The 27,024-nt window shown below is 52.2% G+C and overlaps 9 protein-coding genes across 9 annotated transcripts; 7 read left to right on the plus strand and 2 right to left on the minus strand.

Annotated features, from left to right (window-relative positions):
- Nucleotides 1–251: 251 nt before the first annotated feature.
- On the plus strand, nt 252–3,129 carry atfA (bZIP transcription factor atfA). Its single transcript, XM_025669890.1, has 3 exons — nt 252–789; nt 1,215–2,361; nt 2,426–3,129. The coding sequence occupies exons 1-3, from the start codon at nt 684–686 to the stop codon at nt 2,727–2,729; spliced, it is 1,557 nt and encodes a 518-aa protein (XP_025528031.1). The 5' UTR covers nt 252–683; the 3' UTR covers nt 2,730–3,129.
- Nucleotides 3,130–3,488: 359 nt separating this feature from the next.
- Nucleotides 3,489–7,210, plus strand: BO86DRAFT_338564 (tubulin gamma complex associated family protein). The gene is made up of 2 exons (XM_025668993.1): nt 3,489–5,062; nt 5,118–7,210. Exons 1-2 carry the CDS (start codon nt 3,787–3,789, stop codon nt 6,986–6,988), a joined length of 3,147 nt encoding a protein of 1,048 aa, XP_025528032.1. The 5' UTR covers nt 3,489–3,786; the 3' UTR covers nt 6,989–7,210.
- A 513-nt stretch (nt 7,211–7,723) lies between these two features.
- On the plus strand, nt 7,724–9,362 carry BO86DRAFT_389137 (WKF domain-containing protein). The gene has a single exon (XM_025672045.1). The coding sequence runs from the start codon at nt 7,864–7,866 to the stop codon at nt 9,133–9,135; it is 1,272 nt and encodes a 423-aa protein (XP_025528033.1). The 5' UTR covers nt 7,724–7,863; the 3' UTR covers nt 9,136–9,362.
- A 216-nt stretch (nt 9,363–9,578) lies between these two features.
- Nucleotides 9,579–10,860, plus strand: prs2 (proteasome core particle subunit alpha 1). Its single transcript, XM_025672046.1, has 5 exons — nt 9,579–9,728; nt 9,801–9,860; nt 9,968–10,062; nt 10,119–10,331; nt 10,401–10,860. Exons 1-5 carry the CDS (start codon nt 9,722–9,724, stop codon nt 10,785–10,787), a joined length of 762 nt encoding a protein of 253 aa, XP_025528034.1. The 5' UTR covers nt 9,579–9,721; the 3' UTR covers nt 10,788–10,860.
- A 1,527-nt stretch (nt 10,861–12,387) lies between these two features.
- BO86DRAFT_89389 (uncharacterized protein) lies at nt 12,388–13,665 on the plus strand. Its single transcript, XM_025677765.1, has 4 exons — nt 12,388–12,695; nt 12,788–13,022; nt 13,091–13,256; nt 13,328–13,665. Exons 1-4 carry the CDS (start codon nt 12,683–12,685, stop codon nt 13,454–13,456), a joined length of 543 nt encoding a protein of 180 aa, XP_025528035.1. The 5' UTR covers nt 12,388–12,682; the 3' UTR covers nt 13,457–13,665.
- A 2,934-nt stretch (nt 13,666–16,599) lies between these two features.
- On the plus strand, nt 16,600–18,549 carry BO86DRAFT_409728 (glycoside hydrolase family 18 protein). The gene is made up of 7 exons (XM_025674435.1): nt 16,600–16,946; nt 17,003–17,103; nt 17,174–17,427; nt 17,489–17,518; nt 17,572–17,621; nt 17,670–17,730; nt 17,793–18,549. Exons 1-7 carry the CDS (start codon nt 16,761–16,763, stop codon nt 18,449–18,451), a joined length of 1,341 nt encoding a protein of 446 aa, XP_025528036.1. The 5' UTR covers nt 16,600–16,760; the 3' UTR covers nt 18,452–18,549.
- A 112-nt stretch (nt 18,550–18,661) lies between these two features.
- BO86DRAFT_389143 (ubiquitin-ribosomal 40S subunit protein eS31 fusion protein) lies at nt 18,662–19,645 on the minus strand. The gene is made up of 3 exons (XM_025672047.1): nt 19,261–19,645; nt 18,889–19,169; nt 18,662–18,824 (listed from the first exon to the last, which is right to left on the minus strand). Exons 1-3 carry the CDS (start codon nt 19,352–19,354, stop codon nt 18,735–18,737), a joined length of 465 nt encoding a protein of 154 aa, XP_025528037.1. The 5' UTR covers nt 19,355–19,645; the 3' UTR covers nt 18,662–18,734.
- Nucleotides 19,646–20,727: 1,082 nt separating this feature from the next.
- Nucleotides 20,728–23,580, plus strand: ace2 (putative C2H2 transcription factor (Swi5)). Its single transcript, XM_025677766.1, has 3 exons — nt 20,728–20,921; nt 21,006–21,771; nt 21,833–23,580. Exons 2-3 carry the CDS (start codon nt 21,075–21,077, stop codon nt 23,485–23,487), a joined length of 2,352 nt encoding a protein of 783 aa, XP_025528038.1. The 5' UTR covers nt 20,728–20,921; nt 21,006–21,074; the 3' UTR covers nt 23,488–23,580.
- A 1,184-nt stretch (nt 23,581–24,764) lies between these two features.
- Nucleotides 24,765–26,819, minus strand: BO86DRAFT_389146 (T2 family ribonuclease). The gene is made up of 6 exons (XM_025672048.1): nt 26,377–26,819; nt 25,974–26,268; nt 25,722–25,914; nt 25,359–25,607; nt 25,175–25,272; nt 24,765–25,054 (listed from the first exon to the last, which is right to left on the minus strand). The coding sequence occupies exons 1-6, from the start codon at nt 26,703–26,705 to the stop codon at nt 24,911–24,913; spliced, it is 1,308 nt and encodes a 435-aa protein (XP_025528039.1). The 5' UTR covers nt 26,706–26,819; the 3' UTR covers nt 24,765–24,910.
- Nucleotides 26,820–27,024: the final 205 nt, after the last annotated feature.

Consider the following 27,024-nt stretch of genomic DNA (forward strand, 5'->3'; position numbering starts at 1 on the left):
AAAAAAAAAAAAAAAAAAAAAAAAAGGAGAGAATCTCCGAAAAGAATCGAATTTCTCTTCATTAATTGTGAGGGTTGCACTCTGGCTGGTACCCGTGGGCTTTTTGTAGTTCAGGGTTGCATGGTTCCGGGCGTGACATAATAATAATAAGACCGAAGAAAAGAAAAGAGTCGAGTTCATTTTAGGCTAGGCTTAGCTCACGACATTCGACCGCCTCCCCTCCCTCCTTCCCTCCCCTCCCCTAAAACTAAAACTTCTCCGGGCCTGCCTACGTCACAACTTTTCTTTCTTCCCTTTCCACCTTCTACTCATACTACCACCACCAACTACGAGTACTACTACTACTATTATCATCTTACTTACGCAGTCCAGTGACCCTCCTCGGGTTCAACTACAGTACTTCCCCATTCCCAATCTCTATCTCGCGACTGAACAACCGGACGACAACAAGTCGATTGACTAGAGAGTCGGCGTCAGGCCTTGCTTTCTCTTCTTTCTACCTGTATCTGTTATCCTTGTTCCAGTCGTCGCCATCTGCTCTGGTCTTTGCCACTTCATCCGCTCGCTCTTAGCCCTTATTTTTCTTTTATTTTTCTCCCTGCCCGTCCACCACCCACCCCCCCAAAAGTCACCTGCCGACTCTTTCGCTTTTAATATACCGACCACCACCCCCCTCAGAGACTATGTCTGCGGTCGTCGCTACGACTATTTCGACCAGCTTGCCGAATAATCCTTCGCATCGTAATTCATCACCAATGGACGCGAAAAAAGCTGGTCTTGAGAGCGAAGGTGAGTGCGTGTGTGCGTGTGTGTCATGATGGGTTTTTATCCTCCATGTGCGCGTGTATTCGCGGTACCTTTTGCCTTATGCAAAATCGCTATTGTATTCTGCATTCTCCCTATGCTCTTCTGTTAAGTCTTGGCCTGTTTGGGCTTGGTTGTACGCCACTGTTCCTCAAATGTTTTGTTCAACGCCCTCGCCATCGGGATGACCTCACAATTGGCGTCATCGATGGCTATCGTTATCAGATCCCTTCCTCAGATCCCTACCCGCCTGCCTGCCTGTCTATGCGATGCGAACACAACATCGTCGTTCGCATCCGAACCATCGCTTCCATCATCACACCCTTGACCTATCTACTATCGTCGTCGCGCTTTGGGCTTCATCTACCCTCTTGGCTGCATTACTGACGCGGTCTTCCTTTGAGCGACAGACTCCCGGGCGCCGTCTTCGGATGTCAAAGACTCCAAGCCTGATGTAGACTCGCAAACCTCGTTGGCGCCTCCTCCGCGACCAGCCATAACAAGTGCTACTGATACCCCCGACTACTTCAACTCAGTTCATAATCCCTTCTCTCTGGAGCCCAACCCCTTCGAGCAGTCCTTCAGTGGCGGTGGTTCTGGAGAGACGCCAGGCAAATCCATACTCCCTCCCGTTGCAGCCCTCACTTCTCCCGCCCTGCCCGGCACTACCTCGGCCGGCGGTGGCTACGGCTGGTCCAACTCGTTGCGCTCTGGGCCTCTTAGCCCAGCCATGCTCGCAGGCCCGACCGGCTCCAATGATTACTTTGATAGTATTGGCCGGGGATTCCCTACTCCCAACGAATCCTCTCTCCGTACTGGCCTGACTCCTGGTGGAGGAGGCTCTATGTTCCCTGCTCCTAGTCCAAACTCCCAGGCACTCCTTCAACAGCTGCAAAGCGGTGGTGCGACGCCATCCACCATCGAGTTCCACCGTACTGCTTTGAATGCGGCGAAGAAGAACAGCCTTAATGGTCCCACGTCTAATCCAGCCGTTGAATCCGATCCAGCATCACAGTCCAGCATGGATATTAAACCAAGCCAGCCAGCGGGAGCCGACCCCTTCGGCCACCACGATGCTGCTGATGCAGCTAATGGACTGTTCATGCTAGCCAAGGGTGGACAGGCAAACCCTAACCAATTCCCTGTTGCCAATCAGGCATCCATTCAGCCACAGAACATCCAGGCCAATGACCAATCTCTCGACGCTGGCGCTGATAGACGAAACTCGCAGAACATCAATGGGCTGGCCCACGGCGGCCGGTCGTCAAGCGATGCCTCTGATATGCAAGGCGAACAAACGAAGCCTGCTGCCAAGGGTAAGGCTAAGAAGGCTACTGCTGCTAAGACTGGTGCCGCCGCGAACAACAGGCGCAAGGCTGAGGATGCACCCAAGGGACCCAACAAGAAAATCAAAACCAGTAACAGTGGTAGTACCGAACCTCCTTCAGATATCGGTGACTCGGATGAGGATGAGGACGATATGAAGAAGAAGGGCACGACAGATACGAAGAAGATGACTGATGAAGAGAAGAGAAAGAATTTCCTGGAAAGGAACAGGTGAGCTAAAAATTTCTGGTGTCCGTTGTCCGAATCAAACGGTTATGCTAACAGGCGACGTCAGGGTTGCGGCACTGAAATGTCGTCAACGAAAGAAGCAGTGGCTCGCAAACCTTCAGGCGAAGGTTGAACTCTTCACCTCAGAGAACGATGCACTCACCGCTACCGTTACTCAGCTGCGGGAAGAGATTGTCAACCTCAAGACTCTATTGCTTGCGCATAAGGACTGCCCAGTCTCGCAAGCCCAAGGTATCGGCCCTCTGATGATGAACGGCATGGCGACCGGATTTGATACCCATCCATATAATATCCCAAGCCAAATGGGAATGCAAGGGCCGCCGATTCCTGCCCAGGGGCTCCGACGATAATGAGCCGTGTACACGATCGATTTCATTCTATGATTAGCTCTTGGACCGCTTTAAACCTTGCAGAGAGCAGATGCCATATCGGTGCCAGTCCAGCACGGCTTCGTTTTAAGCTCTGTATTGTTGGCTATTTGTGTCCCATGCTTCTGTTTTATTCTTATATTTTTTCTTCTTTCTTTCTTTCATTTGCTTCCACCTTTTCTCTGCTTTAAAAAGGGGTTTCTTCGGGGTTACCGGGGGCTTTTCTTTTTTTCATCATGGGTTAACGTTAGGGTTGTTTGGGATTGCTGTCTTTTTTAGCGTGTCTTACTAGGGATCAATGACATGGATGCTATTTCTATTTGAGACATCTACTTATCAACAGACCACCACGCATTGGGATGAATTGACTTGAATTGACTTGAATCCTGCTTCTCTCTTCGCCGGCTATTCTCAAGACAGCCATCTGTCTCCTAAGTCTGTACTTTTTTGGTAGTGTAGTTCGTAGTCGCTCTGCTAGCCACCTGTCAGGTGTAGGGCTAGCTGTATGGCTAGCTGTACGAGGAATGTGCTCTCGTGGCATGTCATAAAACGTATCTACTGACGTTTTTGAGGCCCAGATGCATGGTGAGTCGAGGAATGAGTATAGACAACTGAATACTACTGTAAAGACGGGCAGTGAGTGAGGGCTTGGCGGGACACGGCAAACCACTCAAACCGGACAAACACAAACACACTGACCCCCCCCCTCCCATCGGGGATGTTCCTTCTACGCGGTCGAGGCGGCCTTTCAATGCGCTTTCCTCAACACCGCCAATTTTCCTGCATTTCATGCGATAATCTCATTAAGCGGCTGCCTGCACTGGTGTAGGTCGCCATGCGTTGCTCGACAAAATTCCAGTGAAGTGGAACCTTGCAGCATAGACCTCCCCACCTCTCGCCGCGTCCGTCCTCAGGCCGATACCCCAACTATCTCCGAGTGAATTGTTTGTTGAACTATTGCTCTAATACCTGCGGGCTATAACAGATCAGAGAGACAGCCACGACACATACCAGACAGACTCGGACCACACCACCAACCATGTCCGCCCGCCAACCCGCACGACCACGGCGCATCGATGACGCGCTCTCGCAGCTCGTCGACTCCCTCACGCCCCCGTTGTCGCATTCGGATCTCCGGGGCGAGTACGAAGGCGATGCGGAGGAGGCCTTGGCCGCAGCTGAAGAAAGACGACACCAAGCATACCTCGAGCGCTCGTGGATCATCATCAATTCCTACACCAGCACCTCGAGTGACCTAGCCTCACCGTCCGGTCCCACAACGTATGGCGTCAATCGCCGCGGAAGCTTAGCCGGAGGCGAGAATGTCAACAACGCGGTGGACCTCATCAAGCGGAAACTTCTGCGTGAGAACGACAGCCCCGAACAAGCGGTTCGATTTTCCAATCTCTACTCCCGCCTATTGACCCAGCCGGTCCTCTCTCAAAAGTGGGCGATCCTCTATCTCCTCTATCGACTCTCGAGCACGGATGACGATGAAGAACATGGGTTCGAGGGTGGAAACCGAAGCCCTCAGTTCGAGCCGGTGCACCTGCAAAGTCCCCTGTTCAAGAACCAGAGGATAAACCCGGGCCGCGGGCCCAGGGCATCGGAAATCTCAGACGAGGACGGGCCTGCTGCCAGCTCCTCGGCATCTCAGATCCCCGCGCGAATCGAGCGGCAAGCTGCGCTGAGACGGCAGCAGGAGATGGGATCGGAGAGGGAGCCGCCGGAGTTGGAGCCGGAGACCTCTGCACCAGCGGCAAGATCCCGGGAGGTGCGGGCCACGCGTAGTCGTGCCAATACGGGAGTACGAGATCCTCCTCTTGAAGAGCCAAAAGGTGTGCAGCCGGACGCGGACTCGGAACAGCAACCAAAACCAGATACACCCCAGGAACCGCGGCTTCTCCGTGACCTTCCTTTCAATCTGCAAGGATTGTCTTCCTCGAATTTGCAATTCGAATCCTCGACAATTTTGAATCTACCTCCCTCTGTACCGGTACCCATAATCTCTCTGCTAAACTCCCTTGCTGAGCCGTGCCTGTTGTATCGCGGCGTATCGGCTTTCGTAGGGAGTCCGACAAGTGGGCTTCTAAGTCAAAGCCTCCAGGCAGCCCTTGCCAACAAGCTTCAATCTTATCTGGGTCTAGTTGCTACCTTGGAAGGAGAGATTCGACGGGCCTTGGCTTCACCACCAGACCCTAATAATCCTAGAAGCACAGCCACCAGCGGTGTCACGCTAAAGCGATGCGTCGTCTGGACAAGGGACGCGACGATGGCACTACGGTTGATGAATTTGATTGTCGAGGAGGCACAGCGTAAGTACTATGGCTTCCTTCCAGTTGGTAAATCAATCTGACCTTTTGCTCGTAGACAAAAAGGGCGGCCAATTGATTTCGTTGATCCACGGCCTCTCGACCTCTCATGGTGATCCTTTCGTACGTGACTTCGCGGAAAAGCTTCTCGCCCATGTGACTCGACCCTTCTACGACATGCTACGGTCATGGATTTACGACGGTGAGCTGTCGGATCCATACAAAGAATTTTTTGTGGTCGAGCCGGAATCCAGACCCAGTGTAGACCCGCGGCGAACCGCGACTTCTGTCTGGGACGACAAGTACACGCTCGCGGAAGAAATGGTGCCCTCGATCATAACCCAAGACTTTGCGCAGAAAATCCTCCGGATTGGCAAGTCTTTGAACTTCATTCGCTACGACTGTGGAAACTCTGGATGGGTAGAGGAATACTCTAAAGAAACCTCGAAAGAACTGCACTATGGCGATACGGCTGGTCTCGAGGCATCGATTGATGAAGCCCACAAGACAACTATGGCGCGGTTGATCTTCCTCATGGACGACAAATTCAAGCTCTTCGAGCACCTTCAAGCGCTGAAAAAGTACATGTTGTTGGGCCAGGGTGATTTCATCGCCCTGTTGATGGAATCGCTGGCGTCCAATCTTGATCGTCCAGCACACTCGCAATACAGACATACTTTGACGGCGCAATTAGAACATGCAATCCGCGCTTCCAACGCGCAGTACGACTCGCCAGACGTGCTCAGACGGTTGGATGCTCGGATGTTAGAGTACAGCCATGGCGAGAGCGGCTGGGACTGTTTCACACTCGAATACAAGGTCGATCCTCCAGTCGACGTGGTCATTACACAATATGCATCGAGCCAGTACCTGAAAGTGTTCAACTTCCTGTGGCGCATAAAACGCGTCGAATTTGCCCTGGGAAGCACCTGGCGTCGATGCATGACAGGTGCTCGCGGCGTCCTAGGCAGCGTCAACGACAAAGTCGGCTCGGACTGGAAGAGAGCACGGTGCGTCATCGCCGAGATGATCCATTTCGTCTGTCAACTTCAGTTTTACATCCTCTTCGAAGTCATCGAGGCCAGCTGGGATAAACTACAAGCGTCTATCTCTAAGCCCGGCTGCACACTGGACGACCTGATCGGAGCCCACAAGGAATATCTTGAATCCATCACGCGCAAGGGCCTCCTGGGCTCTCCTGCCGTATCCAAGACCACCACTCCGCAAGAAGAGGACTTCCTTAGCCAATTGCACTACATCCTCAAGGTCATGTTGGCCTACAAAGACGCCGTGGACGGCCTCTACTCCTTCTCCGTTGCCGAGTTCACGCGTAGACAAGAACTCAGCGCGAAAATCGAGACACGCACCGCTCAAGGCCGTTGGGGTCTCACCGACAGCGACGTCCTCTCATCCTCCTCCAGACGAACCCGGGCCCACAAAGACTCGGTCTCATCCATGTCCCCATCTCTGGCAGCATTCACTCCCAACCTAGGAGGTGACGACATCGGCACCCCCTCATCGCTCGCCGACCACGGAGATCTCTCCGCAGACGATCAGATGCTCGCATCCTTACAGACCCGTCTCCGCGACCTTTCCGCAGAGTTTCGATCCCGGCTCAACGTCTTTCTGGGCGATCTCGCATACCAGCCGGACGTGGACATGCGCTTCCTTGGCGTCGTGATGAATTTCAATGACGTCTATCAACCGGCCCGGAAACGACGGAGCACGGGGTCAGGGAGCTCGCGCGACAAACACAGAGCGAGGCGAAGGGCGGCCGCCGCCAATGAAGCTGCCACTTCTGCGACTACTTCCACCATCGTGGTCGAAGAAAGCAGACCGGCATCTGCGTCCAAGGAACCGACAGCCCGGCGGGAAAGGAAAGATCCGAAAACGAGCGGCAATGGGAACGAGAGCGGGAGTGCCAGCTGATCCCGACTACTTTCCCTTTTTTCTCTTCTGCATTGAACTTGTTGGGATCAACCTTCCAAGGGCTAGATTTACCGGCGGCTGGGGGGGTGTTCTCTCGGGGTATTGTGCGTTTTCATCTTGGAATCATGGGCTCATCCTGTTTCGGTGGTTGATATCATTGGGTCCTTTCGATTTTTGTTTCTGTCTTTATGGATCTGGGTTGGATGAAAGTGACACGGCAGCAGGAAGTAAAAGCTTGTACATGTACATACACAGGTCCGTTGTAAGCTTAATGATGATGACGACGATGATTGCAGTAGTCGGAGAGACAGACGATTAACTTGAGTATAGATTGAGACCAATCAATCCAATTGAGAGTAATCGCCGTACAGCACAACACAGCACAGCACAATGCCACTGAGCAATAGCATACTAGGAAGCAACTCTTGTCTTGGAATATAACCAGCATCAACTGAATTGTATACTAGACCCTTCGATCAAATGCAGTACTGTTACCGCGAAGCGGGACCCTGAGCGTAGCTACCCAGTAGCCCGCCGCCGGGGGGGCAGAGCCTATCGGAGTACGGAGGGAGTACTCACGTGAAAATTTCCCTCCCCTCGCGCCGTTCCACCCCCCAAAAAAGTTTCCCACGCAAAACAACACTGGAGCATTTCCCCTCCACCACCCTGCACCATCCACCTCAAGTTCCGGGTGCTGGTTGCTTTCATCGAAGTCTTGAGGGCTACGCGACACGGATTCCTGTGTTGGAAATTCGAATTACGGGCCTTTGATTGCTGCGCTCGGTGCTGCGACTCGGTCTGGCTTTCTTTTTTTTTTTTCCCTTTACGGATACCAATTTACGGATTGAGGATTGAGGATTGGGACGGAGATCGCTATGACTGCTTCGGAATTGGCTGTTTCGAAGAAGGAGGTGGAGGTGAAGGAGGTGAAGGAGAAGAAGGAGAAGAGGGAAAAGGAGAAGAAGGAGAAGAAGGAGAAGAAAGAAAAGAAGGACAAGAAATCCAAGAAGGCCAGCACGGACGAGCGCGACGACGCCGTGAGCGAGAAAGCAGACACCAAGAAGCAATCGAAAAAACGACGTCTGGAAGACGATGACGACGACGAGACGAATGCTGCGACCAAGGGCAAATCTGCCGCGGATGAGGAGCGGAAACAGAAGAAAAAGAAGAAGAGGGTCTCGTTCTCGGCGGACGTGAAGTTGGAGGATGGCAGCGGAGATTCGGAGGCGGAGGGTATGGAGGTCGATGGACAGGAGCAACAACAACAAGAGGGACAACAGCAGCAATCAGAGGCAAACGGCGCTGCAGAGGAGATGGATTATGAAGGAGATGGGGAGGAGAAGAGGAAAAAGAAGAAGGAAAAGAAGAAGAAGAAGAAGAACAAGGACAGCAAGTCCTCCGCTACGGCTGCCGACGGCGGCGCGCCGAAGGTCCACGAGACGCCCATCCTCTCCTACCTCAGTCTTTATCACAACCACCGGTCGGCGTGGAAGTTTCAGAAGAACCGCGAGACGCATCTGTTCAAGCATGTGCTGTCGTTGGAGCAGGTCCCCGCGCAGTATAATGCTGCGCTCTTGGCGTATCTGCAGGGGTTGAAGAGTGAGGGCGCTAAGTTGCGGTTGAAGGAGATCGCGGAGGAGGTTGTCAAGGCGGATGTGGAGGTGGAGGAGCAGGAGGAAGAAGAAAAGAAGAAGACGAAGACGACGCAAGCTGAGGAGGATAAGACAGAAGGAGCAGAGGAGAGTGTCGATGTGGCTCCTGAGCCCAGTTATAAGAAGGCCGTCGCCTCCTTCCGGACGCTTCTGTCGGAGGGCAAAGAGAACCTCGAAGGCCTGGAAGGCACCGAGGGCCTTGACACTACGCAACTACAGAGGCTGCAGAAGAGACAGCGCGCTGAGCTCGTCCTCTGGGCTGTCACCGGTGCCCTGTTCAACCTCGAGAAGCCCAAGCTTCCCCCACGGATGGCGAAGAAGAACCAAACGCCAGCCAAAAAGAAGAAGAAGAACAGAACCGCTATCATCGAGATCTCCAGCAGCAGCGAGAGCGACAGCGATAGCGACAGCGATGATAAGAAAAAGGCCAAGAAGCCAGCCAAGAAAGATTCATCCTCGGACGAGAGCAGCAGCAGTGATAGCGACAGTGATTAGTTGCTTGATGCTACATGTTCTTATTCAACCTGAATTATACAGACTGGTCTCTGTGCTCTGCTGCTTCATGCGCATGACAACTCAATTCCGTCCACATATGGTGGCTATCATAGCTCTATAATTTTGAGCTCAAAAGTTCTTGATACCTGGTTCAAGCATCTACGGTGTTGTATTTGTTCTTTCGTGGTGTTTGTTAGCTGTATAGACTTTCCGTATATACCTAGAAGCCGTCAGTTGATATGAAAGAGCTGAAATACTTGATATCAAGCCTGTATCTCGAAAGCATAACTTGTAGCATGCATTATAGTATTGGTACTGTGTGGTTGCTGGGAGTAAATGTACATACAGCATTGGTGGCAGAGCGACTTGACGGAGACGGGGAAGGCGGTGACTGGAGCTTACTCAACGGAGCCCCGAAGCTTAGAGCTTCGGCCAGGCACCCTCTGGCACGCGTCCTCTGCCTCCATCCTCATCCTCCCTCCCCCAAATCCTCCCCATTACACATCTTAATCTCTCTTTGCTCTCAATCCTTTCTCTCGGTCGACCCTGAAGATTCAATCTGTGAGATACATATACCGCCGCAGCCATGTCTGGTAAAAACAGATCCCTTCCGATTGTGCTGGCTCGAATGACTTCATCGATTGACTGACAGCTTTTGTGAACAGGAAGCGCCTACGATCGACACATTACCATCTTCTCAGACCAGGGTCGTCTGTACCAAGTTGGTAAGTCTCTCGCCCGCTATGAACTCTCCCCCCTCCGGCTCCCCTCGGTGGCGCTCGAACGGTCTCCGAGAACACTTGGCTTACCATTGACCTCGGTCGGCGTCTAGAATATGCCTTCAAGGCCATCACCTCCGCAAACATCACCTCATTAGGTGTTAGAGGAAAGAACTGCGCTGTGGTTCTGTCCCAGAAGAAGGTCGCTGTAAGTTCCCTTGGTGGGGTTTGAGGACGGAGAGCACGGCCTGACCGACAGCCTAGGATAAATTGATCGACCCCTCCTCCGTTTCGCATATCTTCAAGCTTTCCCCCTCCGTCGGATGTGTCATGACCGGTTCCATCGCCGATGCCAGAGCGAGCGTTGACCGTGCCCGTGGAGAGGCGGCCGAGTTTCGATACAAGTACGGCTACGAGATGCCCTGTGATGTCCTTGCCAAGCGCCTTGCGAACATCAACCAGGTCTACACGCAACGGGTTCGTGCTTTGATCGTCTCATTCTGAGGTTGTGGGAGCGACATTAACTGATACCAATGATCTGTTTAGGCTTACATGCGCCCGCTCGGCGTCGCCATGACCCTGATTTCCGTGGACGATGAGAAGGGGCCCCAGCTCTACAAGTGCGACCCGGCAGGATACTATGTTGGATACAAGGCGACCGCATCCGGTCCCAAGCAGCAGGAGGCGCTTAACCACCTGGAGAAGAAGCTGAAGAACAAGGACTATGCCGAGGGCAGCTGGGAGGAGGTGGTCGAGCTGGGCATCACCGCCTTGAGCAACGTGTTGAGCGTCGACTTCAAGAAGCATGAGCTGGAGATCGGCATTGTCGGAGGGCCTCGGGCTGATGGCAAAGAGGGCACAGATCCAAGCTTCCGTGCCTTGACAGAGGACGAAATTGACGAGCGGCTGCAGGCCATTAGCGAGAAGGACTAATTGAGTTTAGGAAGCAAGCATCCATTGTTGTTAGAGACAAACGATCCATGAATATTACTTTTTTGTGACGCTACTACTGGAACTTGATTGGCAAACCCCCGGATCTGGTAAATGCGTTCCCTAGGTCTTTCGTCTTGACTTCTCAACTGCCGCTCGATCTCAAAACTTGGAAAGACGTCCGTGCAAGCGCTTACTCGGAGTCGGAGATAGCGAAGCCAGAGGTCCCACTTGTTTTTTTCAGACGGTGGCGATTTGAAAGCAGGGGTCAAAGTTAATGTGATAGACCTGAGGCCCTTGCTGCAAGATGACAGGCTTGATGAGACGCCGGAGAGCAGTTCTCTGGAAGAAGACAGCGGCCCCGCTGCGGGCGTTGATTACAAGCAGCATCACACTGGGGCATGGAGTAAGAATCGCCTATGATGTAGGCGTTGTAAAGTGAAGTGACCGACGCTCGAGCTTACATAAAAGCTCTTGTGCTTTGGGTGATTTTGCCACCGAGAGGTGTATCTGCATGGGGAATCGGAGAATCCACTCGTATTATGTTTTGAATTGAAGATAGTTCGAGTTGAGTCCGAGCCTGAGGCTGGTGCGTGGGTTTGCTTTTCCCTCTTTCAGCTCTTGCCCGATGTGTGGCTGAGCTGGAGATGTGGCTTGCCCATTGAGTTTTCTCTCTCTATCACATTCACACACATTTCTCGTCTGGCAAGTCTATTATTGTTGTCACGATTCCGCACCGTGCATACATGTTGACTCCGTCACCGGCGCCAACGGCTGTCGGTGGCTGATATCTTGTCCGTAGCCATTGCTGCCCCAGCCACTTATCCCATATCAACCATATCTCCGAGCGTGATGACTCCGACTGGGTCTGTACTACTGGTAGTGTGGCGTAAGGAAGCGAGGACTCTCCAGCTGGACTCTGGAGTCTCTTTCACCACCGTTTCACTAGTCACCATGCCACGATGACACTTTCCCCACCGAGTCAGTGTATCTGTGCACACTGCACAAATCTGACTGCACGGGTTGTTACCGAGATCTAGTGTCTTGTCCACGCCTGGTACTGAGTAACTAAACCATTATTGTGTTTCTGTTGCCGTATTCTTCCCTCGGCCACAAACAAGTGGGGTTAAATCCGGGCTCAGTAGCAGTATCTTTTCTACAATTCCGTCTTCTTTTTTTTTTAAAAAAAAAAATCTGGTTCCTCTTGTCAATTGGTCGTCAATTCGGTCTCCACTATTGGTTTTCCGTGTGGATATTGCCAAATTCTTGCTCTGGGTCGGATGTATCCTTTCTTTTTCTTTTTGCATGACCTTATGCAAGCCCCATAAGCCTAGGGCTGGGTGCCTGTTCCAGGGCCAGCTGCATCGTCCCCACGCTTAGACTAGACATCAGCCCTCGCTCCAATTCGGAGACCCAGACATCACAAGCGCTTCCGACACATGGCTCTCATGGGCTTGGCTCCTGCCGTTGATCCACTATGGCTGTTGTTCTCCAGCTGCCATCTCTCGCCGCGATGTCTTGTCCTGGGCTTGCTCCATCGGCTTCCCAATGCGTGCAGCCAGCCACGGTGGTGGATGACGATGATGATCCCCCTTCCGGTGCAATCCCCATTGCGACGTTGAAACCATGGTGAGGATAATAAGCTTAAAAGGATATCGCCTCCTCAGCCATGGGACTGGAGAATCTGAAACCAACGCTCTTCTTCCCTTGGGCCCAACGACCTCTTCGCCTCGAGCTCTCAGTCAATTGGCTTGCTCCTTTCTTTGGGTCTTCTTCCTGCCAGGCGTCCTACTGCGGCCGTACCCACTGGATCCTTCGCGTCTTTCCAAGATCTAAGCCCTTGCCCGTGCTTGGACAATACTATATTGCAAACATCAACCAAGACAACCACTACTGCAATGGCTGACGGACGTAAGTGTTGCCGTTGTGCCCTTCAGCTATCTGTGGAACGGACAACACCATCAAAGAAGAAGAAGGCAAGCTGATAAATTCTGGTGTCGCAGTCAACCAAGCTCGCGCCCTTCGAGTGGCAGAGATCATCAACGACTACCGGACTCTTCTGATGCACATCTCCCAACAGAATGTCCAAGCCCCGGCAGACGAGTTCAACGAAGAGGGGTATAAAGTGATCCGAGACGGCCTGGCTGCGGCGCAAGCTTTGATGTCATCCAACTACAACCCCTGCGCGACGCCAGCACATGCCGGCAATGTAGAGGTCGAGAAGGCGGAGTTGCGGAGGTACGCAGACATGTCACTTATCACCCTCTCTCTCAGAAGCCAAGGCTCTAACAACATCACTCTTTCAGAGTCATCCTTGACGCTAGCGCCAGACGCTTCCAGGCGCATCGCATCTACTTGAAGGTCGCGGCCGCCAGACGATGGGTCATCAACCGCCAAAACATTCTGCGTGGACAGCGGCCGGGACCGCAGCACGCGGCGCAGTTGAAAAACGCCAGCAACACGTTCCATGCTGTGAGTGCTCGTCTCCCTTTTGCCGCACCTTCAGGGTAGTATTCAGTCTGGCTGACCATCGTTGCGCACAGGAGCTGGCTCAAGTGACCGAACAGCACGTGGTGGCTGATCTCCGGGCAGCCGACACGCGGGCGGGTCATTGGCTCAACGACGACCCTTCTCTGCCTACAATCCTTCAATGGATTCGGTCTCACCCATGAGGGGGTTCCCCTATCAAAGCTCGTGAGAGTGGAAATTGGTTTAAATGGTGTATGGATATCATGATGTTGATAATTACGGGGCTACAGTACCGTTTGGCAAGCGTCCACTGGATGCATGTTCTCTACTGTTGCTCAGCGCTGGTCGCTGGCAAATCGATTGGTTTCGAGAAGGAAAAGCTGTTTTGGTGGAAATGTCGGGGTTTGCTTCTTTTGGTTTCGGTCTCTCTTATCGTGTTTTGAGTATGTGTTGATGGTTTATGATATCCCTGGATGTGATGCTTTACGCTAGACGTGAATTGATTGGATGGATGTGTTTCTCAACTCGATGTATTTCAACTATGTTGCATTAATGCATTCTTATTCCTATCCTTTCTTTTTTTGAGTATATCCACCTACTCAGGGATCGAGGACGACTCGTTAGAATGTCTCGGATTCTTCCCAGGACAAACTGGTGAATGTGCTGAGCCCACTGTACAGTGAGTGCCCTACATAGATGGTGACATTGTTTACTAGGTACATTTTCCAAACCGACGGCAAACTCCGTTTCGCTTCAGTGGGCCCGGCGGTTAGAAGTGGAGACGGGTAGGGAAACATGCAGCACCATGTCTGACTGTCTTTTCTAGGGGTGGTAGTTATGGGACACTACGGATGTAGTGCAACAAGAGCGGCAGCATGAGAGCATCAAATCTATCACCTACCGTAGGACTTAGTACCTGGTACAGTATAGTTCTTGACCTGAAACAAGCGACCGGTTTGATATCTCACTAATAGCAAACCCAATTCGCGGGATTTACAAGTAGAGTAAACAATTCCGATCGGAAAAATCTCTGGGCGAACATGGGAGCTGGACAGTGGGTAATTCGTCGGCAGTGTTTTTCTTATTGAGTGATTGATTATTGCATGTATCTGTAGGGCTTCTCTGCCGGAGGTACCGAACGTGCATTAGAGCCGTGGAGTTGAGGGCACCATGAACATCCCAGCTGAATACTTCCCTAATCCTTGAGTCAGAAGTCGATGACGACCGGGAAAAAAAAAAAAGGCTGAGATGGGGACCCGTGTGCCGTTTCTTGGATATGTCTATGATAAATTTTTTCTTCTCTTCTTTCTTTTTTTTTTTTTTTTTTAGCACAGGAATGATGCAGGGTGCGTTGTTCATTTTGCTTTTCTTGTGCCTCTAATTGGATTCTGGGAGGGGATGGTGTGGCCGTGCAATCGAGAAAGAAAAAATGACGGATGCTGAAGGATGAGAGGTTAATATTGATGTGGCCAATTGGATGGGGACGGGTGGGGGTGGGCAGGTGGAGGGTTCAGCTGAGGTTGTTCGGGAGAGATCCACTCCCTCCGTTCCCCGTTTCTTTGCAATATCGCATGTTATCACTCATATGTTATCGGATTACAGCTGGGATGGGTTTGGGGCTGTTGGTGGGAATTGGTCGGCAGGTGCTTCGAAGAAGTTGTCAGGACGTTTTCTCCCCCCCACCCTCTCGATCTGGGAATGTCTGATATGAGTGCAGTACTACCAGGTCAGGTCGGGATGGCCACGAGGGTAGGGCGTGGCACAGGGGCAGCCACGCTGTTTCCTGGCCCATCGGTCCATGGTGACTGTTTCTGCACTCATTCATGTTACCGTAGGCGGTTTTTTTCCCTGTTGAGCCCTGATGCCCTCATGTAAACCCCTATCGTTTGCTCCAATGCATGATGCACCATGTACTGTACTGCGCTGAGATCGATCTCGTCATTCCAAGATATGCATCATGTACAGGGGACTTGTCTCTTTATATTCAACCGGGAGGCGAAAAGTGCGCGCGAGTTGGGGTATGGGCTACGTCTTCGAGTAGGTCTCTCTTTCTCTCTCTCTCTCTCTCTCTCTCTGCTTTTTACTTTGGAGTGGCGACTCGCGAGGTATGTTACTCTTATTGGGGCTTGGCCACTGGGCTTCTACTGTGGTCATTGGGACACAGGACAATAGCGTGTCACCGGATTAGTTCTCGAAGCTGAATGACCCTCGACTTTTGGAGAATGAACGAGGAATTTGTTTGTCTAGGAGCTATTGATCAGATTTAACATTTATTTGGCCCTTCGTTCAGGCCGGTTCATCGCCATCTGTGTGTCAAATGAGATATATCCAAGTCGGAATGTGGATGTCGAGGGCAGGCGGAGGACGGGTCGAGTTGTTTCCCGCGCCTCATAGCATACTCTGAGTAAACTTTCACTGATAGAATGTCATCAAGGTCATAAAGCATCTACTTCAATCACTTGAGAGAAGCGAGTAGGAACTGAAGATCAAATCAACAGTTCCAAGAATAGAAATGTCTATCCGGCGGCGGTGCAACTGTGGCTAGGCAGGTGGAGCACAGTGGCTTGCTTGCGCCGGCTTATGTAAAATGTGCTCTCGGATCGGGTGACGACATGGATCATAAGCTAAAAGTAAACAAAATAATAAGCATGAATGTTTGCAGGGCCCATCGATAAGCTCTTCTTGGAAATGCCAGCCAGAAATGAGTCAAGTCTCTAGACTAGGCTCGCGTATGGATTCTTATGCCCCGATCATGCTGTATAACTGTGGCTGCAGTCATTCCCTGTATGACTCTACCATTCTGCCAATTGTGACGGATGCAACTCTCCAAAGAAGATGCGATGCTGCAATCCCCGCGTGGTCGACTTTGAGTTTTGCACCCCTGGTTGCTATCTCGAATAAGCGTATCTAGCCGAGGATCAACTTTCTTCACAGAGTCTCAAGTGATGGGGATCAAAAGGGTTATCAGTCATGCGAACCTGGACTTAGACTCGATTCGCTAGCGAAAGACTCCCAATCTGATAGTCCGAGTCTCAGGTTCTTGAGCCGCCTGCTCAGGTATGCACCGGATGAGTTGAGCACCATGATTCAGACGCATGACGGCGATCAAAGAAAGTCCAAGTCGTTCAGGAGCGAATCATGGGAGCCAAGGTTGCAGCATCTCATCACCGGGGACGGGGTAGGTAGCATTAAGGTAGTGGAATCTCGAACCTAGAATCCTTTAGTAAACCTTGGGATGGTCTTCGGGCTTGTGTGGCATGACTTATTGGTAGGCAGAGTAAAGTAAGTTGGTTACTAACCTTCCAACTAGACCGCCAGGCCAAGGCATCCGCAGCGGGATCATCCCCGGAGGCTGCCAAAACTCACGATCCACCAATGTCACACACACTTGATGGTAGAACGCCTAAACTGCTTACCCCCCTGTGGAGGCTACAACAACGACCATCTTGCTGGCAAGGCTAGCTACAGTTCAAGCACTATTTAATAGTTGAACGCGCCCTGCAGAATATGGCCTGCTCTGCATCCATTCATTTCCTGGTTGTTCTAACCATTGTGCTCATCTTCTCGATTCGTTACTTCGGCGACAACCAAACGGTACCTCCGCTGCATCATAACTCTTCAAGTACTCTTGTAAACACTACAACACCAGCTATGTCTTCCGGGCTCAAGTCGGTAGCCTACTTCGTCAACTGGGTAAGATTGCTGACTGGTCCACATGGGATGTACTCCCCATGCTAATCCATCCTCAGGCGATCTACGGGCGCAACTACAACCCCCAGGATATCCCCGCGGACAAGTTGACCCATATACTCTATGCCTTTGCCAACGTTCGCCCAGAAACTGGCGAAGTGTGAGTTGCCAACTGTCATCTATCTTGCCTACTTTCTCCACCACAACAACCCGGCTGATGTATGCATCAGCTACCTTTCCGACACCTGGTCGGACATCGAGAAGCACTATCCCACTGATTCGTGGAACGACGTTGGCACCAATGTCTATGGATGCGTCAAGCAGCTGTTCCTGCTCAAGCAGCAGAACCGCAAGCTGAAGGTCCTATTGTCCATTGGTGGATGGACTTATTCGTCCAACTTCCCCAGCGCAGCCGCCTCGGATGCTAACCGGGCCAACTTCGCTACGACGGCCACCAAGTTGGTCACGGACCTTGGATTCGATGGTATCCAGCCTTCTTCATCTTCCTGGCTGCATATCAAACTTGCTAATGACATGATTCACAGGTATTGATATTGATTGGGAGTATCCGAAAGGTTGGTTTCGATGCTCCTGATACGTGCAAGGTTTAGTGCTGATACACAGGTAGACGATACCGAGGCCCAGAACATGGTCTTGCTTCTGCAGAAATGTCGTGAGGTTAGTGCATCGCCTCGGTGGACGAATGGTCTATGCTAACTGCCCTAGACGCTGGACAACGCCGCAGGTGCCAGCAGAAAGTTCTACCTGACCATCGCCTGCCCTGCTGGTGAGTACGAACCATAATCCTAGTCCCGAGATAGGCAGTCTCTGATATCTGACTCTCTCTAGGACCGGCCAACTACACCAAGCTCAAGCTGTCCCAGATGACGCCGTATCTGGACTTTTACAACCTGATGGCGTACGACTACGCCGGGAGCTGGGACACCGTCGCAGGTCACCAAGCCAATATATATCCTTCCTCTGACAAGCCCGCCTCGACCCCCTTTTCGACCAATGAGGCCGTGAACTATTACACCCAAGTTGGCGGAGTGCCCTCTACGAAATTGGTGCTGGGGATGCCCCTATATGGGCGTGCCTTCACCAACACCGACGGACCCGGCACCGCCTTCTCAGGCGTCGGAGGAGGGAGCTGGGAGAATGGTGTCTGGGACTACAAAGCGCTGCCCCAGGCCGGTGCCACCGAGAACGTGGATGCCACCATTGGCGCGTCCTGGAGCTACAGTTCCAGCGCCCGCACCATGATCTCGTACGACACTGTCGCTGTGGGCGAGCAGAAGTTGCAATACATCAACCAGAAGCAGCTCGGCGGTGGGATGTGGTGGGAGCTTAGCGGGGATAAGGGAGGTAAGACCGCGAATAAGTCAGACGGGAGCTTGATCGGAACCTTTGTTGAAGGGGTGGGCGGGCTCTCGTCCTTGGACCAGTCGCAGAACGCACTGTCCTACCCGGAGAGCAAGTACGACAACCTGAAGAAAGGTTTCCAGTAAAGCCCCGTACAGATGCACAGATGCACAGATTCACGATGACATGGTGCCCGGTTTGACTTTGCTTATGGACATATACACGCGTTCTACATAGTTTAGAGATGATGATTTTTTTTGAAATTTTTTTCATTTGATTTGTCTTAAGGTCACTATGGAACGATCATAACGCACACGTCCCAATACACCTCACATATCCAACCCTGCAACCTTCACTGTCCTAGTTCCGTGGGGAAGATCGAAGCACATCCAGCTGGAGCGAAAGATAGGCGACTTGTCAAAGGCCAATTTACTTGGACTCGTCGAAGACGTAGGTGAGGTGGCACTTGCCGCAGTACTGGCGGTTGTGCATGGCAGCCATGAAGATACCGGCACCGCACTGTGTGAGAGACAAAGTTAGTCAACTGACCTGGACAAAAGGCGGGAGAAACGTGAGAACATACCTCGGGGGAGGGGCACTCGCGGCGGAGACGCTCGATCTTGCCATCACCGTCGACCTTGTAGTACTTGAGGACGGCGAGCTTGGTCTTCTTGTGCTTGTGCTTGATCTTCTTGGGGGTGGTGTAGACCTTCTTCTTGCGCTTCTTACCACCACCACGCAGGCGGAGCACGAGGTGGAGGGTGGACTCCTTCTGGATGTTGTAGTCCGAAAGAGTACGGCCGTCCTCGAGCTGCTTACCAGCGAAGATCAGACGCTGCTGGTCCGGGGGGATACCCTCCTTGTCTGGATTGAGGATATGTTAGTGGACTGTTGCCGTCGAAGCGAGGAAAGGGATTTGCGCTCGAGGTGTGCAATTTTTGGGATGGAAACTCACCCTGGATCTTGGACTTGACATTGTCAATGGTGTCGGAGGACTCCACCTCAAGGGTGATAGTCTTACCCGTAAGGGTCTTGACGAAGATCTGCATCTTGATGAAGGTCTGATAGCAAGGGTGATTTAGTTAGTCTTTTGTTCCTGTTCTTTGTGCCTCGTTTATTGCCTCTGGGAAGAGATTTTTCCAGAAAGGTTCATCCCCTCATCCGGCATGCTTCCTTTTTCGCCTCCCGAATCATCTCACACAGCAAAAGATTTGCAGCTGTGCGAGGATGAAACGAAGGGGATAGAGAAAGGGGGGGGGCATCGATGAGGGTGAGCATCCTGGGATCACATCGCAAGGCAAGTGTAGGGGGGCGTTCAACTAACCTCGACAAGACTTGTCTTCCTAAACCTTCAGTGACGATCGTGAAGGAGAAAATATCTATCTATGGTGGAGGCCGTTCGTTAAAATCGGTTGTGCGATCACGTGGATTACAGTTGCCTGTTCAGGGTTAGTTTCCTGTAATCGGATAATCCGGCCCTCCGGGTACTCACAGTCATGTGACTGGTGTATCTACCCGTATCATGTGACTGTCCTCGATCCCCCTCGATCCCCAGCCATTCCCTGCGTCATTGCTGCCTGAAAGATCCGGCGTCCAGCCCGCTGGGACTTCTTCCCGTCGGCAAAAGCCCCGGAAACGATATCCAGCTTATCCAGCTTATCCACTCCACTCCATTTCGAAGGCACAAATTATATCGTCATCATCACCGTCAGCATTCCCTTCCCCCCCCCACTCACCCTGCCTCAGCTGCAAAATTACTCATCATCAATCGAAGCGCAGGAGGATTGGCGTCAATTAATTGAAGAACTATTGCAGAGATAGGGAGCATCAACGAAGTACTCAGTAATAATGTTTCGAACCCTCACTGCCCACAGGCGGCTTCGATCCGCGACAGGATGGAACTGCCATCGGGAGCTGAACCGCGGTGCAGCCGGCGTCTGGAACTCTGGATCGCGCAGGGGAACACCCAGATAAAACCGGCTCCTTGCAGGGCCCGATCAACTCACGGCCCAAAGATGCTAAAGGTGCTAAAAGTGCTAAAAAGTGCGTTCGGACCAGGGCGCGATCCACCGCACTGGCGGGCGTCCATGCCAAGGGGCGCTGGTTGTCCTGACGCCTCAACCCAGCCGCGTTGCTACGCCAACGCCGCCATTTGTTGATCTGAACCGTGGTCGGTGGATCGGGATAGCTTCATCATCTCCATCCACCTACCTTGGTTCCCACCTCTAAATACCCTTAGACATCCTTTGTCTTGTGTCTCTCCCCAGCCTTCCTGCCTCCGTTAACCCCGGGGCTTCAAGACCGTTTCGCAATCGCGACAGGAAAGCTCTAGAATCCACACACACACACAAAAAAAAGAGAAGGCTTCGGCTGCATCTTCCACTGCATTGACGATCTAGAAGGACCACCGCCAGAACCCACTTTGCATAGATCTGACGCACAGTCTACTTTGATACTTTGAAACTCTCTGTCTCTTCCCTCTGTCCTGCCCTAGCTTAAACACCTAGACTTCTGCGCGCGTGAGTTCCTTTCTTCAAGAGATCACCGACTGACACAATTCCAGGGCGGTCTATTACCATCTGCTTGGCCCAGCCTTGTGGCTAGCGCTGCGAAGAGGTTGGTACTCCCATGCTGAATGAATTTTTTTATGGCCCGCGCATTAGACATGACCCAGCAGGCTTACACCTTTATAACCTGCAGAAGAAGTCGGTCAAGTCATCGGCTCAACAATTGCGACCAGCGCGCGAAGATTCCAGTTCTTTCCCCATCATGCTGTCTACACCGCACAGCAACTATCAAGAACGACATCGTCAACATCGGAGACAGATCTCAACGCCATCCGCTCTTGATGCCGTTAAACCTCCAACTCTTCCCGCACAGGCAATGCACCGATTTCACGCTCATCGCCGAGGCCAAAGCTTCGATGCGCGCGCTATGCGCGTTCAGCGATCGCAGTCCATGCAAGATGGTACCATCACTACTAACGTAACAGTACCGCAACAGCACCCAACTATGTTGCCCCCCACTCAAGACCACCGTTTTCTTCAGGTCGCGCAGCCAATTTTCCCCCACCATTCCGCGCCCATGCCCATCATGGCTGAATGCCAGGCTTTCCCTCAAGAAGACTTGCAGTCCTTCGCCGCTCGTCAAAGCCAAGGAGGCCAACCGAACATGCCTTACATGAACGCAAACTTTATCAAGGTCGAAAGCCAACCAATGAACATGTCGCTCAACCTCATGCAGCAGCAGCAGCAGCAGCTCCAGGATGCGAAACTGTCTTGTCAGGCGTCCTTGGAGGGCCAAATCTTGGACAATGGAGCTTGGGATGTCTACCAACAGAACAACATCGCTGCAGCATTCCAGCAGCAGCAAGCTAATGCCATGGTAATGGACGCAAGACGATTGTCGGCAGCACCGGCTATCGGTCAGGCGCACCCAGCGCATGCACCCAAGCTTAGCAACGGACGTAAGTCTCCGAAGATATTCGTCCGTCTCAATATGACCCGAGGCTCTAACTAGTCGTGCAGAATATGCCCAGATCACACCTGTGGCCACCCCCTTCAAGCAAACAGTGGGCCTTGCGCACTACAATCCGGACCTTCAACCATCCCCAACTAAGGAGCAAAGCCTCTCCGTGTCCGGTGCCGCGCAAGCGTCGTACATGCAGCGCGCGAAGTCTCTCCAAGGAGTAGTCGGAACTACGTTCTCCCAGCAGAAGTTTAACATGCCCTCTCCCCCAACTACAGCATCTTTTGAAGTGGATTCCTTTGATACTTTTGACTATGAGCAGGGTTCTAACATCGAAGTTCCTAAGTCTGAGAGTCTGTCACAAGGGCCGTTTGCCTCGTCGTCATCAGCCTCGTCGTCGTTCGCCTCGTCACCAGAGCTCGCCGCCATGCCATGTCCTGAGGACGGCAACGGAAAGGCACAGAAGCTACCGATCTATCCTGCGACCCCCAACCGTGTGAATCACCGGAAGACCCCGAGCGCAACCCCTAGCACAGCAGCCAAGCCAAAGCTCTCGCCACGGGTCGCAACTATCGATAGTCTCAACCTAGACGCTCGCGTACAGGCATCAATCAAAGAAACCGGAGTCACCATTGACGAGATTGCGTCTTATATCCACGGTCCGGACCCCGAAGACGGCAAATGGGTATGCTTGCACCCAGGGTGCGAACGTCGCTTCGGCCGCAAAGAGAACATCAAATCGCATGTGCAAACCCATCTCGGGGATCGGCAATACAAATGCGACCACTGCAACAAGTGCTTCGTCCGTGGCCACGACCTCAAACGGCATGCCAAGATCCACACCGGCGACAAGCCCTACGAGTGCCTGTGCGGTAATGTTTTCGCGAGACACGATGCGTTGACGCGACATCGACAGCGTGGTATGTGCATTGGTGGCTACAAGGGCATTGTGCGCAAGACTACGAAGCGTGGTCGTCCCAAGAAGCACCGGCCCGAGATGGATGAGAGACAGGACAAAGCAGCCCGAACCCGTCAGCGCATCGCCGAAAAGGGATCTTTTGATTCCTCAGCTTCCGACTCCTCGCGCAGCACCCCTCCGTCCGATGTCTTCGAAAGTATGAGCCTTCACGGGTCGAGCCCCTCGGAGAAAATGCCGGTTTTCAGCAACCCTAACTACTCCCTGCCTCCCGAAGTATTCACCTTCACACCGCCCGCGTCTCCAGGCCACAGCACCGGCAACAAGCCGTCTCCCGTCCGAAGCCACCGATCGCTCAGCCCTACCACCGAGGACGAAATGCTGCCGTCGCCGATCAAGCAACCCTTGCACCGATTGATGTCCGACTCCAGCCTCCCGTACCTGTCGGATCCCGAGTCGTGCACCTACACCGATGGCTCCGGCTCAGTCACCAATGGTCTCTCTTCCCCGCATTCCGCCCCAACTCTGACCGATTCGTCTGCTGGCTCCGAGCTTGACATCTTCATGAGTCAAGAATCGACTGCAACGTTCGCTAAGCAAGAATTCAGTGACCTGACTGAAACAGACATGGCCGCTTTCCCCGATTACGTGAATACGGCGACCTTCGAGGCCGGCATGGACCTATTCCCCGCGAAAGGCTACCCTGCGGGCCCTGCCATGGGCGACGATTTCTTCTTCCAGTTCCAAGTGGACGAGCAAGCCGCCGATGCCGTGACCAAGGAATTCTTCATGGATTGAAAAGATACAGACGACAGCTACGATCACGATCTCGAGGTGAATTTATAACGACCAAGCCAGCAATTTTGACGACGCGATGACCTCAGGCTAACGCCCTATGTGCAACAAGACTCTTGACGATTTTAGGACTGAACGATTTGGAACCATGCATATAAGATATGACCCCTTTTGCCTTTTGCCCTTACCTATCTAAAGACCGAGACGACCCGAACATATGTGTACAATGTTTTCCACGAAGAACCCCCTACCTTTCTTACCTTTCCCTCCGTTTTCTGAACCACTTCGATTGATATTTTACCTGTGACAAAAGAAAATGTTCTGCTTCGCTGCTGCTCCTTCCCTGTTCCGTGTTCTACTCCGGACGAACGACTTTCGCTTTTTCGAACTTGCAAAAACTGTCGATTGATGTGATGCCTCGACTTTCTGCAAACGAAACCCATGTACGACCAACCCCATTGCCCCCCTTCAAGACTTGTGGAAATATGCCCCTTTGCCAATTTACGGAGTTCTTTTTCTACAGGTCGTCCCTTCGTTTTTTGTGATTGCCTTTTATGTGTGGATTTTTATTTTGAAACGAACTTTGAGATTTATGCTATTTGTGTGTGGATTTGAAAACCCTTTTTAAGATTCTGTGTCTCTTATTCGAATGTTGATTTGGTTTGATTTGATCTCTCGAAACGAACCTCGTTTCTTCTACCCTTTTTCTTCCACTTGCAGGTATGCCCTGACTTGCGGCTTTGGACTCTCCCCAACCGCTTTTTTTCCCCTTCGACTACTGTACTATTCTGATTCCGTTTTGCTCCACAATACCTCTCTGTTCCTGTTGTTTTGTGTTTGCGGAATGGGATGGAATGGGATTTTCTTTTTGCTCTTGAGGCATTAATGCGAGATTTTAACGAAAGACCTCCGACGCTCGTTTTCTTACTTTGTGTATTTGAAGCTCCTTTACCTTAAACTTCTTGACGAATCTACTTATTAATTCTTTTCTTGATGCTCGTACTCCCGAGTTACCTTATGGCACGGGTGTGTGTATGTGTGTGTGTGTTGCAGTGTACTGCAGCCTGGAGAGCTATTAGCATGGCTTAACCTATGAGACTGCTGCCGATATCGGAGCATGATGGAGTGGTACTTTTTTTATGTTTCTAGTTTGCGATTAACTGTTTACAGTATCGTGGTAGACGGGGCATACGGACCCCCTCGATCAAGCTGTGGCACTCGAAGCTCCAAAGAATAAACCTATATGGACGAATCCTCACTCCGTCGAAATTCTAGTATTGAGTACATATATTTATATATATCTATGATATGATGCATATGCGATACACACAACAAACCAAAGGAATGGAAACTCAACCCATACGCAAGCAGACCCTAACAAAAAGAGGACGATAAAAAGTCACTCAACCATCCGGCTTAATCAACTTCAGTAATCCGGCCTCCAGGTGATCGCCAACTCAATCTGATGATCCTCCTGCGAGGCGAAGACCTTGCTCTTCGTGGGGCCCTTGGGCGCCTTGTCGGCGAAGAAGGTGGAATTGCCGTGGTATGCGAGCTTGCCGTCGTCGATCTGTGGGCTGTCAGTGGACCTGGTGCCTTGGTATGGCTTTATGTGTCTTGGCGAGGTTGTGAAGGGGGGGGCGGGGAAGAATATTTCCGGGGAAAGGGAAAAAGGGTTATTGTTGCTTACGCCGAATTCCTGCGCTTTGTGCACGGCACCGCCGCAGGTGAAGATGTCCTTGGCGAAGCCGCAGTTACCCTTGCTGGAGTGCAGGGTGAAGAGGTCATCTACACATATTCAGAATTCGTGACTTGTTAGTGAGATTGTTCTGGGTCGATGATGATAACAGAAAGGGAGGAGGGTTTGTATATACCTGACGTCTTCTTCGCAGTGAAGGTGGCACAGGTGCCCGAGGAGAACCACGCTCCGCGGCTGATAATGCACCCTCGTTTCTGGCCCATGGTCGAGATCATCAGGTTACCCCGGCCCTGGAACGGGGCACCGTGGGGCGAGGTGGGCTCCGAGGGATTGTGGGTGGTTGTCTTCGTGGGTTCGTGGCCGTGGTGTGGGGTTTTGGGCTGGTAGCGGATGCCACTGGCGGGGCAGTTGGAGATTTGTCCGTCTGGTTTGGATTATTGTTTGGTTAGTTATGGGGGTGACTGGCAAAGGGGACGCAATTGTATTTGGGGGATGTGCGACGCGGGGAGAGGTAGCGTGCTAGCTGCTGAATACTCACCTGGGTCTGAGGCGACGAACTTCCCCGATACCAGAGGGCCTGCGACATTGAAGTAGTACCATACTTCGTTCAGAGCTCCATGCCGACAACGGATCGTGACCTCTGCACCGTGGGATTGCGACAGCACATCTTCAATCTCGCGACGGGTGTAGGTTTTGGTGTATGAGGGGAGAATGTTGGCTTTGGCGAGGGTCTGTGTATAGTTCCGGCTCGTTAGTGTGTGGTATTAACAGGGGGTGGAGGGAAGCTCACCTCATAGGTAGGTAGCCCGCGGTACAGATCGGCTGTCTTATCGAAGTAGTCGACGACCTCTTGCTGGGGGATGTACTCCGTATAGCAGTGTGTCTCAAGGCTGCTCACGCAGGTACCGTGCTTATTCCACTCGTGCTCCCAGAGGTTCGGGTCGTCGCCGCGGAAGTCTTTCCAGTACGTGCTCATGTAGTCCAGTAAATCCCCACGGCCAGCGTCCACCAAGATTAGTGAGATGTTGCTGTACCTCCGTTTCGAGTCACAATATTGGTCGAATCCGCCGTTGCAGTGGTCCGGCCTATGTAGGAGAAGAGGGGATATGGGTCAGTCCGGCGGCTTATTGAAGTGCTGAATAAGGGAAATTCCAGGCTCTCGCAACAGGCCATTGGACAGAAAAAACACTCACCATAGGCCATGAATTGTCCAGGCAGTCTCAGGTCCAATGGCGGGGTCGGCATCCCAGAATTGCGTCTGTAGCATCTGACCCCCCGGGTAGTTGAAGCAACAGGTATCCTGGCCATGGTACCGTGTCTTGCAGCTCAATTCGGCCGCCGGGCAGTGCTGAAATGTCGATTCTGACGTGGAATAGTCTGATCCCGAGAGGGAAGAGACTCCGAGTGTGCCCGTGATGGCTTTCAGGACCTGCTGGGGCCCGGGGAGACGCTGCAGGAGCGTATCTCTCATAGAGCTGGCGGTGGACCCGATAGCTCGGGTGCTGCTATCGGAGATAAACATTGCCTGTGCTGTGGCACTTGACTAGGCCTCGAACCGGTACTAAAGTTGGACAACACTAAGTATAAGAGTAAGGATATCGGTAAGAATGAGGGATAAGGATGCAATGCAGAGAGGACAAAAAGGAGCAGAAGTCAATAATGAGGCGAGGCGAAGGAGACTCGAAGCTCCCCCGGGTCCTGCACGTGCTGGTATCCCATGACCGATGACTGGTTCGTCTGACTGGTCCATCCGCCGCCGATCCTCCGATAAGAGTTTCCAAGGTTTCTTATCACGCGGGTCACCTGATAACTGCTGTACTCTTCCAAGTTGTATACTTTAA

Source organism: Aspergillus japonicus (genome assembly GCF_003184785.1).
Source record: "Aspergillus japonicus CBS 114.51 unplaced genomic scaffold BO86scaffold_22, whole genome shotgun sequence".
Lineage (NCBI taxonomy): Eukaryota > Fungi > Ascomycota > Eurotiomycetes > Eurotiales > Aspergillaceae > Aspergillus > Aspergillus japonicus.